The following is a 15,153-nucleotide window of genomic DNA, read 5'->3' as shown; positions in this document are numbered from 1 at the left end:
TAAGCATTATTGTTTTATTTTATTTTAATTACATATTATTTATTCTCAAAGGCATAACAAAAATCATATTTACAGTAGGCTATTAAAAATGCAAAATACCCATGTCATTGAATTCACACATACATTTCTTTACATGAAAACTATTACAGCTGGAAATGATTCAGAGAACTTATATCAATTCAAATAGCAAATACGTGAGATATAACTATTGTGTGTATTTGGCGACATCTAGTGGTGTTAAGTGTGAACAGACAGACAGACAGTTGTTTTCTGGAGTTTTCTGTCTAGTTTTCATCTGGTTTTGAAATATTTTTGTCTGCTCCATTTTGAGTAATAAAGTCCCATAATGCATCAGGAGTCAAATAACTTCATCCGTTCTTGCACAGAGAGGCCTTCTTTTAAGCTCTGAAAAGCACAGATTATTAACTATATCTTACAGAAAAAAAGTATTATGTTTTATTTTACTTTTACGATGTGAAATATTACCTTTGACCTCACTGTTTTGAACTGACCGGAGATGACAGTTTTATCTTGAACAATAGCATCACATTGGTTGGTCCCAGCTTCCTCTGAGAACGCTGCAAAGAAATAATGACACTGTATTTACCTGTATGTGCCCTTAAGATAAAATTTGTGATGATTAGGCTATGACATTATGTTGTAGTTTTGAAGAGTTTTTGCTTTGACACAAGTTTAAACTGAAGATGTAACCACAAACAAAGTAAACAAAATAAAATTAATAGATAAATAATGTAATACTGTAGGTTATTTATAGGTATGCAAGAATATCCAAATCTCATGGTACGATATTTTCACAATATACATCTCTTACAATATTTTGTGGAGGCTAACAAACTTGTAAATATGCTACTTTTTCCTCTTAAAATGCCTCGACAAAATTTAATCCAAAGAACTAATATTTAAATGTGCTTAGAACTGTTATTTCTTCATGTAGTTTGCACAAAAATGCAGCAAAGGATCATGGTCAATGTAGTTCCTTCTGTTTTTTTAGCTATTGCTGCACCATAACAATGAATTTAAGCAACAAAACTTGTGATTCAATATTATTGTGAGACTTTTGATGATACAATATCACAATATATTGGTTATTGTTACACCCCTATTTATTTATAGGAATGTCACAGGCATTTATTGATGAACCCATAGCTGTAAATAGAGCCGGAAATAATAAAAAATTATTTAGGCATTTCTGGCTACAATAATTCACAATTTTGACTTTTCTTAATATTTTGTCTTTTTTGTTTCAGCAAGGTAAAACAGAAAATACATAAATAATAGATTTTCTCATACAGTATCTCCTTATTTGCTTTAAAAACTTGCATTTTTGCATAATACAAAAAAATCTTACTTTGACTTTGCCCCTGATGGCCTGGCGACCACGTGGCCCATTTCAAATCTTCATACAACTTCTCATCTGGAGTTCCCATACACAAAGACTTCAGCTTGTTTTGAGCATAAATAGTATCCTTGATGCAAAAAACACAAAAAGAAATTTAAATTCATTAGATCAACTAACCAGGCTACACAGAAATATCAGGAGACACTACCAATCGAGCGAGTTTTAGTTCCTCCTTAAGTGACTGAGCCTCTTGTCGGAGAAACTGCATCTCCGCTTCCCTTGCGCGTAAAATGATCTGTTATGCCAAAATTATACATATAAAACTGTTTCAAAATGAACTATTATGACTTTTTAAAAGTTTTTTAACTTACTTCCATCTCGTAGGTGTCAGGTGCTTCTGGACTGAGGTGTTTTCCATTGAAAGAGTGGAGGGAGGAAACGTCAGCGGCTTCTCTCTTAAAAACGTAACACAACAAATAAAACTTCAATTTGTTTTTCAGAACTAGACCTTAAAGTCATTCAAACAAAGCTAAAGCATAGAGGTTAAAAAATATAGAAATAAACAATAATACTGAAGACCACTTTATGCCTCTGATAAAAATAACCATAAAGCACCCCACTAAATTTTTTCCAAAATTCTCTCCAAATATCTTATAAAATCAATAATGTCACTACCATTCAAATATTTCGACACACTTTTTTTCATAAATTCTTCTTCTTGCTACATGATTATTTATTTTGTAGATCTCACTGGAAGCATCGAAAGTATGAATGAACACGTGAAATGTAGTAAACAAAAAAATATCTCAAAATAACTAAAAAATACAATATTAAAAAAAAGCCACCCCTGGTTTTCAGTTTTGGATTTTTTTTTAACCTTGGCAAAATACACCAAAGCAAAGAATGGCTACTTTGAGGATTTGAAAATAAAATATAAAAAATGTTTAATTGAGGTTTTAAAATGATTTAGTCTTTGCTTCATATATGTGTTAATTTATACTGTATATTAAATGTAGAAAGTAGCAAATGTTTAGAAAAAAGACAATGAATGGGCAAGTGTAGTAATATTGTAGGTGGTAGGTGGTAGTGTATGTTGCTGTGAGTAAATATTCAGCCCTAAAATGTACTGAACAATAAGAAGAAGTTCCCCATGTGCAAATATTTTCAAAAGGGATTCATCCCTCAAAATATTGTTCACCTTTTCACTTATTTATACACAGATAAAGTAATTATTAAGATATCACCTCACAAGTCATTTATATAAATACACTTCAACTACTATTTCAGCTACTGCAGGTCAAAATCCTGCATCTGCAACAGCTTCACCGCAGCAACAGAACCATCAGCCACCTCAGCCTCTCCATCTCCTCCTTCTCACCACTTTCATCGCTGTGTATGATATTCAATAGTAGGCCTACCTGTTTCTGTTTAAGCTCCTGGTTTTCCTTTTGGTACTGCATCAATGTCTTGCGTTCCTGTTGCAGTTCTTGGCTCAGCTGTGAGTTCTCCAGACACTTCTGTGTGTGCTGCACCGACAGCACCTCTAGGTCTTTGTTCAGTGTTTGCAGCTCCTTTCTTTAAAAACATGTTATAATATTAATAATACATTACAGCCAAGATAAACAAAACAATAACAAAAACTCACTCGTATTCAATGTGCAGTTCAGACATGTCAGTGTTTTCCCTGATGTTCGCAGTGCGCCGTGTTTTCTCCAGTTCCTCCTTATGTGCTCTCCTCATCGCTACAATTGCTGAGAAAATATTTTACTATTAGTATCAAGTATTAGTATTAATATGAATGCTCCTTTATAGGGCTTATGTAAGATAATTGCAGAATACAAAAGCCCAACTATGCAACAGTGGTAATTAATTTAATGCAAGCTTATTACAATCTTAAATCTTTGCATTGCCAAAAATATTGTACTCAAGGAACATCCCAAAAGTTAATAATTTCTTATCATCTTAATTTTCTTTTGTTAAGTACTGTGTTGCACAGTGATGATTAAACTCTTCATCATGATATTATCATTTCAGCTTGATTAATGAAAAAAAAAACACACTTCTGTCTTCTTGACTACATCTATAATACCATTATTTTCTTCTTCAAATAATAGTTATTTTACTGATTAAAATGAGGACCATTCTAACACTATTTAAGACAGGTCCAAAAATACATTTTAGCATAGATTGCTGCTCAAATGCGAATTGGTTGTTGACAACTATAATACCTATACCTAATACCTACACCTAATATAATTTATTTTATATCATCAAATAATTACTATAGTGAAAAAAAAACACACATTTACCTGCCATCGTAGCAGCAGTCTCCTCCTTCAGCAGTTGGTCTTTCTCCTTGTGCAGTTTGGCCACTTCCTTCTGGTGCTGCTGCTGCAAATCACTAATGAGCTTCTTGTGCATGTCCTGCAGTGCACTGACCCTCTGACACACGATAAGACAATAATTAAAAAGTTTGTACTGAAGTTTGTATTAAACCAAATAACCTTGCTGTGGAATGCATATGATTTGAAATATGCTTTGCAATTGTTGTTACTAACAGTAAAATCCAATTAGATTTATTTTTTCAGAAATCTTTAGTTCTATCAGTAGGCCTAAAACTATACTTAAATCTAATGCAAATTTTATGTGTGGTTACCTCAGATTTGTCCAGTTCTTCCATGTTGCTCTCTGTTCCATTATGACTTGGACTTGAAGTTGACTTGGCCATCATTTTGTTCAGTTTCTCTTTGGAAAAACACGACTTGCTGTAATAATCATGCAAGTGCTTCATCTCCTCTTCATGGATCCTCTGCAGCTCTTGAATCTTGTCCTGGAATTCATTCTCTAGTTTTTCCATCCGCTCCACATGATAGCTCTCGATTTTTTGTATGTCCTCTAACAGTTTCTGATTCCCCGTTTCTACCATTCGTACCCTCTCCTCAGCCTGCTCCAGTTCCTCTCTCAGCGCACAGTTGACCTCCTCGAGATGACACAATGTCTCTGTGACTTCTTGCTCTGAATAGTTGGCTTTGTTTTCAGACTCTCGTTTGAGATCTAAGTATAACCTGTGGGTCAAATAAATTATCTTTGCTTGTTGATTCACCCACTTCAAATCTGTACTTTCATGTGTTATTGGCTCTGAGATATCCTGGCTGAGTTGGTGTAAGAAAGTTGACGTTTTTTGTAGTGTTGACACAAGTTCCTCTACCCATATGTCAAATTTTGTATCATCATTTGCTTTAGTTTGTTTATGCATAGGTTTATCTTCTTTGTCTTCATTTTCAGTGTTAGGTTCCAGCTCAGAAGTTTGAATCTCCTCAAAGTTGGAATTTTTTTGCTGGAATTTGAAAACCTTGTAAACCAACTCCGCTTCCACACATGCACTGCTCACTGCTTTTTCCACCAAGTCATCATTTCTGCTTTGTGCTTTTTGGGCTATCATCTCTTTTAGCAAGTTTTGGTACCTCTGAGAAACAGAACCCTCATTTTCTTTTTGAATCACTTTCAGCTGACCGAAGACATTTTTACTTTGCAATAAGGTCGCCATAGTTTCCACAACAAATATCTCCCTTGCCAGGCTTTTTCCAACACTTTCAGAAGCGTCCTCCATGAGATGAACATTGTCTGTTAACATCTTGTCATTGAGAATCCTTTCCTCCTCCCTGCTGGCATAGCGCGACTCATGCTGTTGCTTCTCTGCGTCTTTCTCGCCTTGCTTGAGACAGTTCACCAAAGTGGCTAGCTGTTTTTCGAAGTCCTCAACATCTATAAGTGACCCTGCTTCTTGCAATCTACCCCTGCACGCTTGAACGATATTTAGCGCTACCTGGAACCTTCCAACCAACATCCGACAGCGGTTCTCCATTTGTTGGGCAAAGCGCTGGTTGTTCTTTGCTTGAGTGTGCAGCAAAAGGCCTAGATGTTGAGCATTTGCACGAGTTTGGGTGAGCTGGGAGCAGAGGAGAGGATCTTGGCAGCTTGCGTGGCTCTGGTAATCCTCTAGTCTCTGCGTAATGTCCTTGAGCTTCTCCTCAGTTACGTATAGCTTGGTTTCGAGGACCTGGATGGCGGATGCGAACCTTTCTGGATCTTCTCCATCCGGAACAGGACTCTGGTCATTAGAACGCAACTTCATGGAACCATCAACATTAAGATTTTCTGCATTGTCTACAAACAGTTTTTTCTCTTTCTCTTTGTTTTTTAGCTCCTCATTTAATCTCATTTCAGTTTCTTCCAAGCTGTTCCCCAACACTTCCATCTTCAGAAGTATTTCAATCAGCTCTTGCTCTTTTTGGTCAAGCTGTCGTTCGTAACCTTCCCTCATCTCTTGGGTGTCTGTCTCCCATTGGCGTACCTTCCCCATTGCAACCTGCAAGTCCTCACACACTCTCTCGTAAGAATGTTCCAGGTTGTAGAACTGTGTTTCATCCTTTTTCAGGCGGTCCTGCAGTCGGCTCACTTCTCCGGTCAGCTCATGTACCTGGCTCTGCAGTTTCTGACATTCTTGTTCCAGGTGGTCCTTTTCCTCTTGGAGCTCCTCCAAGGCAGATACGGTTTGTTGTAACTCCTCCTGAAGTTGCTTCTGGGCTTCTTGTATCTCTTTTGTCCATTCTTGAGACTTGTTCAGATTCTCCACCTCTTCCTCTGCCTGTCTCAGCTGTTCTTGAAGGTCCTGCGATCTTCTCTCAGCTTGGGCGAGACTAGCAGCTAGACTTCTGCGTTCTCGTTCTTGACTTGCTTGGAGAAGCATGAGGTGCTGCTCGAGTCGCGCCTCTTTTTGGGCTTGGGTGTCTTCATATGCGCGGAGTTGAGTTGTAACCTCATGGTAATTTTCACGTAACTGGTTGGCTTCCTGTTGTAGCTGGCTCAAACCTTGCATTTCCTGCTGGACTTCTGCTAAACGGGTCTCGGCTTCGACCCTCTTCTCTTCGCTGGACTGTAGTTCTGATTTCAATGATGCTATGATTTGTTCCAATTCAAGCTTTTTTTCCTTGAAGTGCCAACTATCCAGCTCCAACTGGGTTTGAGCTAGAGCAGTTGCGTCGCCAGTGACTAGTAGATGTGCCTTCTGTGCCAAGAGGTCCACCCGTCTGCAGAGTTCGTCCTCCCTGGCTTCCTCCTGACAGCGCCTCTGGGCCTCCAGCTCTGCGCGGAGGTCCTGGTTGGTCTTCTGTAGATGATGTAAAGCCTCTTGGTTCAAAGAAGAGGCAGCAGTGGATATACTATCACTCTGCAGGAAGGAATAGGATTAGGTGTCATAATATAAAATAATATATGTCAGGTGTATCTACATAATTAATGAATGGCATACCTGTCCAAAACTCATCTCATTTAAGTGTCTCTCTTTTTCTTGCTGAAGTTCATCTTGTAGAGCCTTGTTAATTTGCAGAAGTCGAGAGAGTTCTTTTTGGGTTTTCTCCAGCTGTAAAAAAAAAAAAAAAAAAAAAAAAGTTTTATGGAGTCCATATAAAATTTAGGAATAATATTTTTCAGGCATAATAACATAAGGCTCCAAAAAATTTTATTTGTAAGGTTATCTAAATTTAAAAGAACCCATTTAAAGCTACCATCTGTAATTAAACTGGCTAGTCTGTCCCAGCTTGATGGGGTTTATTTCTGGAGACTGTGCTGGCCACTTCATGTTTTCAAGCTTTACCATCTTGTTCTTTTTCCTGAGGTCGTTTTGGCAGAGCTTGGACTTGTGTTTTGTTATCTTTTATCTTTTTGTAATCTCTGGCTGCTCAGTACTTACCTTTGTACCATTTCAACCTCTTCGTTGGACTTGCACAACTTGAATTGCGATAAATAACTGGACAAATTAGGGTGTTCTAAAACTTTTGACTGGTAGTGTATATGCACTAAGGTCTGCCACCTGCTTGTCTCTATATTGTTGCCCTCAACCAGATTACACATTTTACATTTCACATGTGCCATAGTGTAGTCGTGTAATGTAATACAAATTATTACTAACATTCATCACTTCTTTGTTAAAAACATAGTCTTACCTCCTTGACCAGCTGTCCAGTGTGTTTTCCACTGTTTTCCTCTTGTGCACACAGCGAGGAGCAGTTATTTATCGACTGCTGACCATCTTCTTCTGATGCTGTTGCTGTTTCAGTGTTGTGCTTCAGCAGAGCATTTAAATCCCCATTCAAACTTGCATCATTGGGAATCCCTGATCAAGAAGCAAGAAAAAACGCTTACAAAATGCCCCCCCCCTGTCTTCGGTCAGCTGAAATTGAACCACTTACCATTCTCTGTATTATGAACAAGATCATCTGAAGAGAGTTGGGTCTTTTCTTGGTCACGAGGAGGACTGATAGGAGGTGCAGCAGATGAGATGGATGGAGAGATGGGAGGGGGCAGTATTGATGCAGGGACTGTGTGGTTGGTAGTTGAATCTGCATTGGACTGCTTCACTTGTTTGTGTTCTTTTAAGCGTTCAAGAGAATTTTGATGGGTTTTATCTCTAATATCTTCTGTATATCCATCATATTTTTTGTCTAAAGATTTGGAACGCTGCTGTCGGCCTCGTTGCTCTGCTCTTGAGATGAAATTAGGAGCACAAGACTTAAGCGGTATAGTGACACTTGACTTATGTTTATAGTTGATGTACTTACTTAATTGCAGGAGTAGCACTGGGTCTTACGTTTCTCAACACAGCTTGGACCCAGTTGCGTCTCAGTCCAGAGGTCATTGCACAGAGAGTGTACACACCATCTCTTGTCTGTGTAAAAACATTACTTTTTTTTCAGTTTACACAAAAAAGCAGGTTCATCACACATTCTGTAACAGTTATTAGCAAATGAGGCTTCTTTGTCATAATTTTTTTCAACTAGACCCTGTATGATATATCCATAAATATGCTATTCAGTGACAACTTTGCAGCCTTTTTCCAGGTATAGGCTGACAATTCTTTAAGTCTAAAAAGCATGCATTCTTAACAGTTATTCCTTTATATTATTAATACAATTCAAGTTCACTTAAATAATGTTTCATGTATTGAGATATATCAAATTGATTTTTAGGATGACAAATGTTTAAAAGGTAAGATTCTGTTAAAAATGGATCTATTCATAAATTCAAGTTTGTCTGTTTGACTGTTCCATGCATAACTCTTGAACGGCTCATCCGACCAGTCTCAATTTTCGAAAGGTGTCATTGTAATCGGATGTGTGTGCAGTGCCAATTTTCATGTTGTTAGGACAAAAAAATGCCAAAGATCTGGTATTATAAACACCTCCCAGAGCGAGACTGAAATTGACAAACTAATGCAATGTTTGTAGAGATCTCACTACAGTACACTCAGATTTTTCTATAAGTCCTGTATATATTGGACTTTCCCTAATTGCACCAACTCAAATTGAGATTGAATAAGTTTGTAAGCATCTAATAGTAGCACAATTTCATGTTGTACAGTTGTAACATCAATATACTGAATAGAACAAGTCCAATTCCAACTGTGTCCACGCTCACATTACAATAAATTACCTGTTTCTTGACTTTGTTGCTTTGCTGGTGACATGCAGCCACAGAAGAGGATGCTATTGTCTGATCGGAAAGGCTGGTTTTCATATCCCCAGTTTTCATTAATGGAAAATCTTTAGTATCCCTACAGTCAAGCAAGTAACAGAAAGCAATCTTTAAAAGCGTGGATTAAAACTCTGTAATATGAGTATTTTGAGTGACAAACCTTAATGCCTCAAGTGAAGTCGAACACTTTCTGAAATCCAGGGTTTTTTCTTCAATAACATAAGTAAGAATGTTAAATAATTAAGTAGATATATAATCACCAATGTGTCAAGGATTATTACCATCTCTCCCTCTCTGGTCCAGTCTGTTTAGTGAGCGGCTGCTTCGTATGAAAGGCACAGCTGGGAAGGAGGAGTTGTGGAGGGATGAGAAGCTCCGGCTGCTGGAGAGACGGATGCCCGGCTTGGACGATCGTGACGCTGTCCTCGTGTCCTTAAGTCCCGCATGGCTCTGCTCCTGTTTACCAGCTCCACCTTTACCTCCAGAACTCAAGTCCCTAGGGCCCAAACTGTGGCTCCTTCCAACAACAGTCCCACCACTTCTGGTGCTGCTGCTCTGTTTCCCACTTGAAAACTTTGAATCCTTCAAAAGAAGAAGGTTAAGATTTTCATAAATTCACCACTCTAAAAACCATACTATTCCCTGGCCACGTTTAAACTCCGAGCCAATCCCTTAATTCACTTAGCACCATCTGACCGGCTGTGTGATCCCGGCCGCAGACAGATCTTAAAATGCGCATTAGCTAAAGAGTAATTAAACTTGAGCATCGGAGAGACACCGTGCCACAATTCTGGGCTTCTTCTGCAGAGGCAATCAATCTGTGGTCGGACCAAAAGCCTGAGAAATCAATGTCAGGAGTCCTGAGTTAGCGACTTGTACGGGTTTAACTGCGCTGACTTGATCTTATAGGCCATTAATACAATCATAAATCAGACAGTTTTAGAGTCACCGTCTCTGGGTAGAGACCAAATCATCACTTTAAGCCAGATTTAGCATGAAGATCATTTTATTTTTATGTACTGGAATGCATTCTATCTGTGGGTTTCAGAATGATAAAACATTTGGACAGTTTCCATAATGATTAACAAATTACTGTATCTTTTTAATGGGAAAAAGTCCTCAATATGTTGCATATAACAAAGCTGAAACTCATGAATTGCCATCATAATGCTTAATGGCCCATTCTGCTGTGGAAGAATGTATAGCTATTTATACACTAAGTTGATTTTAGTCTCAAAATGATCTTTTACAGATCATTTTAAAAACACATATCAAACTATTTAGGTCAGTACAGTACTTACCTTTCCCATCTTTTTCTGCATTACCTTATTAGCCTTTGAGTTTACTAAAGTGTCCTGCCACCTGTACAAACAGATGCATAGAAATTCATTTCACAAACTTCCATTCAAAATTAAAATGATTCAAATTATGCTTTAAACTTTCTAACATATTTGTAATTTAATAGAACAATTTAATAAAACATTTGTAATTAAATAGAACATGTTTCTCACTTCAGAGAGAGAGCCTTGAAGCGTAAACTAAAAAGGCCAATTATTTCAAACTTACCTTGGTGTTCTGGACATCATCTTTGCCAGTCCCAGGTAGAAATAATTTCAATATGTAAAACATTCAAGTCGCTTATCAGTAAAAGCACAAAAAGCGTCTGTAAAGTAGCCCATGGACCAAAGTAGCACCCATAAACTCAGACATATCCACTCACACACACATAATCCAGAACAAGGTGGCACAGTCCATTAGTGTTTGGTGGGATTAGGCGACCGCTTAACAGGATTACGATTACCAGTCATTTTAGCAAACTTGACAATCACATTTTACACACTTTTATGCTTTTATTTTCTAGATGTTAGAGAAAATTAAACCAAATATAGTGTATGGATTTTTTAAATACATATTTAGTAAACAAAGAGTTGTGGCTGAGATGTATTTTATTAATTTATTTTTTTTTTATTTTACTTTTACTTGTAAACATACATTTATCTGACACCAGTCTTTTAATATTTTTGCTACTTATAATTTACTATTACTATTTATATTTCTTCTCTTTCTTATTATATTATTATATTATATTATGATGTGTAAGATACCGTGTCCATGTAATTTCCCTTGGGGAAAAATAAAGTTTTTTTTATTTTATTTTTTTTATTAAAGACAGCAGAACATAACATTCAAAAAAAACAAAACAAACATCAACGTTTAACAATTGCAATATTCAACATAAAAACAAAAACATAAAGCAACAACCACAACACCACAACAAATACAAAAAAGCCCCCCCATTTCCCCCCAACCACCCACACCAACACAAAGTCAAAACAATATAAATGTGATAGTGCAACATAAATACACCGCTAGGCTCCCGAACATTGATACACTGCGGCCAATTTATAATTGAAGTTCTTTTTGTCTCTCTTCCTTCCCTTTTTTTTTTTTTTTTTTTTTTTTTTTTAAATTATAATTTAAAAAAAATAAAATAAAGTTTGTCTAAGTCTAAATTAATTTCTAGTTTACCACTGACTGTATTATTGGACTACAGACAGTGGGATGTCACTGTGTATCTAACAACTGTGGACTCGGGTGACCATACCATTTGTCCTCTTGGGAAGGAAAGAAGAAAAGGAAAGAATTTTGAAAAAGTAGGTAAAAAAAAATAAATATTGCTTAATTAAATAAATACATGAATACACATAAATAAATGCAATTCTCACTAGGATTTTCTTATGTTTAATGCATTATGAAAACAATACTTTTAGCTCAAGTTGCTTTTTTTGTGGGAAAGAAAGAAGAAAAGCAAAGAATTTTGACAAAGGGGGTAAAAATAAATATTAATTAAATAACAATAACTCACCCTAATGCAATGGATAACCCTCTGTCCAGTCAGTCATATCATTGTTGCACTCTCTTCCTATGACCTCTTGTATATAGCTGAGATTTTATATTTTATTATTTTTTTCTATTTTATTTTGACTTATATATGTACACTTATATAAATAATTATGTCTTATTTCATACCTGGCTCTCGCTATCTTTTTTGCTACTTATTTAGAATTTATTATTACCATTTATGTATTTTTCTACTCTTTGTTATTACATTATATTGTGATGTGTGAGCTACTGTGTCCAAATAATTTCCCTTGTGGATCAATAAAGTTGGTCTAAGTCTAATAAATACATAAATACACATAAATAAATACAATTCTCACTAGGATTTTTATTTTTTTTTTAAATAAAGTTTGATGCATTTTGAGGCCAACACTTTTAGCTCAGGTTACTCTTTTTGTTCACATTTTTTCTATTACTATTTTTATTTTTTCTCACCAGGATTTTCTTATCATGTTTACATTTTTCTATTACTATTTTTACTTTATTTTTAGGCCTGCATTCACAAGGATTTTCTTACAACGTTTAAAGCATTATGAAGGCAACACTTTCAGCTCAGGTTGCTTTTTTTCACATTTTTTTCTATTACTATTTTTTTTTTTTTTTTTTTCACTAGGATTTTCTTATAATAATTAATGCATTATGAAGACGACACTTTTAGCTCAGGTTGCAATTTTGTTTACATTTTTTTCTATTACTATTTTTATTTTATTTTTAGGCCTACATTCACAAGGATTTCTTATAATGTTTTTCTATTACTATTTTTATTTTTATTTTATATTTAGACTTACGTTCACAAACGCACTAGCTAAAGATGCGTGCTCTGATTGGCTGGCCGGTGGGTCACGTGATCTCACAGCTGATTCCTTGTTTTGCTCCGGCCTGCTGCTCGTGCTCATCATTTTCGTGTTAGCCATTTCTGCTCTTCTCCACCACATCCCCTGCACAAAAACGTCGACAGCCGGCGACCTACGATGGCCCAGGCGGCGCAGACTAGTGCAGTAGACGCCAACAACTCCCAGATCCGAGTAGAGCACGATAAAAAGCGGCGACAGTTTGTAATAAGACTGAACGGTAAATCTATCCAAACATAAACATTAGCTAGGGACATGCTAACTAACACATGCTAACACAATGGTCGGGATTGTGTAGGCTAAATAACTCTCATCCTAACTCTGTAGACGGTTTGGATCGTTTCTAATTACTTTTCTTTTCAGTAATCAAAATGACAGTTCATTTTAATGTTATTTTAAAAAGTTTGGTCTTACATAAAATGGCTCTAGGCAACTTCCTTCCTGGCTAGTGTGCAAACTTATTAGTGACTAGGGTGACCACACGTCCCTATTTACTCGGGACAGTCCCAGCTTTGACCCCTGTGTCCCCTGTCCCAGCAGATACATCCAAAACCAGTGATTTGTCCCAGGTTTTTTTTTTTTTTTTTTTACAAGAAATGTTCCAGGTGTCTCTATTTTTGACCAATTTGCTTCCTGCCAGCAGTAAAGAGAGGCATACATTGTCTTTTTGTTTAGATAAAGTACAGAAAAGCTGCTTAAAAAAGTTTTGCCAAGACGAAATGTGCATTCTCAGCAAATAGACAATAGACAACAGTCCATTTGATTTAGGCTGCTGTTGTTATGAAATCATTAGCAAACATAACATGTTCTCATGTGTGTTTTAAACTTAAAATTTACCATTGGGGGTTTATGTGGGTAATTATTTGGATAAGTGTCTATTCATTCAGTTATGAAGCTAAACTTAAATTAAACTAATATTTGTATGTTGATAGGATCTCATGACAGAGCAGTTCTTCTGTATGAATATGTTGGGAAGAAAACAGTCGACTTGCAACACACTGAAGTCCCAGATGCTTATCGGGGAAGAGGAATCGCAAAACACTTGGCTAAGGTGAAATTTCACCAATACTTGTCATTGATCATTTGTTTGTATAATTGTGTAATAGTTGTTTTTTTTTTTGTTTTTTTTTTTTTTACATGAGACATAACAACAATAATAACCTAACAACTAAAATGTATCTGTAATTATAGGCAGCTATGGATTTTGTCGTGGAGGAGGATCTAAAAGCCCACTTGACTTGCTGGTACATTCAGAAGTATGTGAAAGAAAACCCACAGCCTCAGTACTTTGAACACATTTACCAATGATGCTTGAATATGAGAGACGCACAGGGAATGACTCCGAGGGAAGAAACTTCCTCTCATGCTTTGGAGTGACAGCAAAGGCTCTTCAAGTCTGCGATAACAAGACATTGGGTTTATCCTGAGACGTGTTCTCATGGTGAATCTGCTGTGATGAGTGCAGGGTCAAATGGTCGGTATGTCAGCAACATACAGAGAAACACACATCAGGATGCCGGAAGTTCAGTGGAAGCATGGAAGGTTAAACCAACGCAAGCTCAGGCAAGATATTCAGCGTCAATGGCTGACAAAAAAGCAAAACCACTGGTTTGGTGATCCATGGTCATTCAGGGACAAACAGTGGTCTATTCACTGAAATCAAAATGGCATCTGCATCTACATCAAATAAATTCTCAGAAAATTCCCCAGAAATACAGAATGACATGTAATAAAACATAATATGATGTGCTAATTTTATAAGTTGGGTTGTCTCTTTGCAAAATTTAAATATGTTTTAACTGATTTAACTGTAGCAAAATGTTATTAACAATATTTTTATCTTATGTGGACTCATGAAATATTATTCTAACTCACTAATTCATTCTCAACAAGGACTTTAGTAACTCTAACCAAAGACCAAAACTGACATCAATAGTATGCAGATGTCACCGTCTGTCATCACAGTTCTTCACTTTTGTAAGATTAGGGCTCGTATAGTCAGAAGACAATCATTCGATCTCAAGCCAGCTGTTCAGGCATTACTATGTTTTTTCAAACATTCTTTTTTCTGTATATCTTTTATGAGGTCAGTGATTGCTGCAAACCGTGACTGCAGAAATACCTGCCCATACTGTTGTGTTTGTCCCTTTATGTGGCTCTTTCAGGGGTTTCTGCTAATGACAATCTCTGAGTTAAAGAGAAGACCTCAGGTCAGTCCACTCTGAAGTGGAAAACATGTTTGTGTTTTTGTTTTTCTGGTGGGGATATAAGCATGTCTTTCTTTTTAATTTTCTTGTTACAATGTTTGTGCTTGAGACCACACTTTTTGTTGTTAATAAACAAAATATATTCAAAGTTTCTGGGTTTATTTGGTTAAATGTGTCAACTTGATTTATCCTCTAGTGCCACCAGCTGGCTGTTAGACGAACAGTCGCTTTCATAGTGGATTCATTTAATCAATTATCAGATCACATAAAAGCAGGTGCTTTACATCTAAATGTATGTCGA

At 36.5% G+C, this 15,153-nt stretch overlaps 2 protein-coding genes across 2 annotated transcripts; one reads left to right on the top strand and one right to left on the bottom strand.

The window, feature by feature from the left end:
* On the bottom strand, window positions 1–7,614 carry LOC129408728 (myosin-9). Its single transcript, XM_055153090.1, has 12 exons — window positions 7,605–7,614; window positions 7,366–7,535; window positions 6,672–6,782; window positions 4,017–6,590; window positions 3,670–3,802; window positions 3,006–3,111; window positions 2,779–2,935; window positions 1,732–1,815; window positions 1,569–1,655; window positions 1,370–1,487; window positions 487–578; window positions 1–405 (listed from the first exon to the last, which is right to left on the bottom strand). The coding sequence occupies exons 1-12, from the start codon at window positions 7,612–7,614 to the stop codon at window positions 352–354; spliced, it is 3,696 nt and encodes a 1,231-aa protein (XP_055009065.1). The 3' UTR covers window positions 1–351.
* A 5,057-nt stretch (window positions 7,615–12,671) lies between these two features.
* On the top strand, window positions 12,672–15,003 carry natd1 (protein NATD1). Its single transcript, XM_020922693.2, has 3 exons — window positions 12,672–12,865; window positions 13,578–13,696; window positions 13,837–15,003. Exons 1-3 carry the CDS (start codon window positions 12,766–12,768, stop codon window positions 13,951–13,953), a joined length of 336 nt encoding a protein of 111 aa, XP_020778352.1. The 5' UTR covers window positions 12,672–12,765; the 3' UTR covers window positions 13,954–15,003.
* Window positions 15,004–15,153: the final 150 nt, after the last annotated feature.

Source organism: Boleophthalmus pectinirostris, unplaced genomic scaffold (assembly GCF_026225935.1).
Source record: "Boleophthalmus pectinirostris isolate CB_2022bp ecotype Guang Dong unplaced genomic scaffold, ASM2622593v1 HiC_scaffold_17, whole genome shotgun sequence".
NCBI lineage: Eukaryota > Metazoa > Chordata > Actinopteri > Gobiiformes > Gobiidae > Boleophthalmus > Boleophthalmus pectinirostris.
This window is presented reverse-complemented; position numbering and strand designations above follow the sequence as displayed.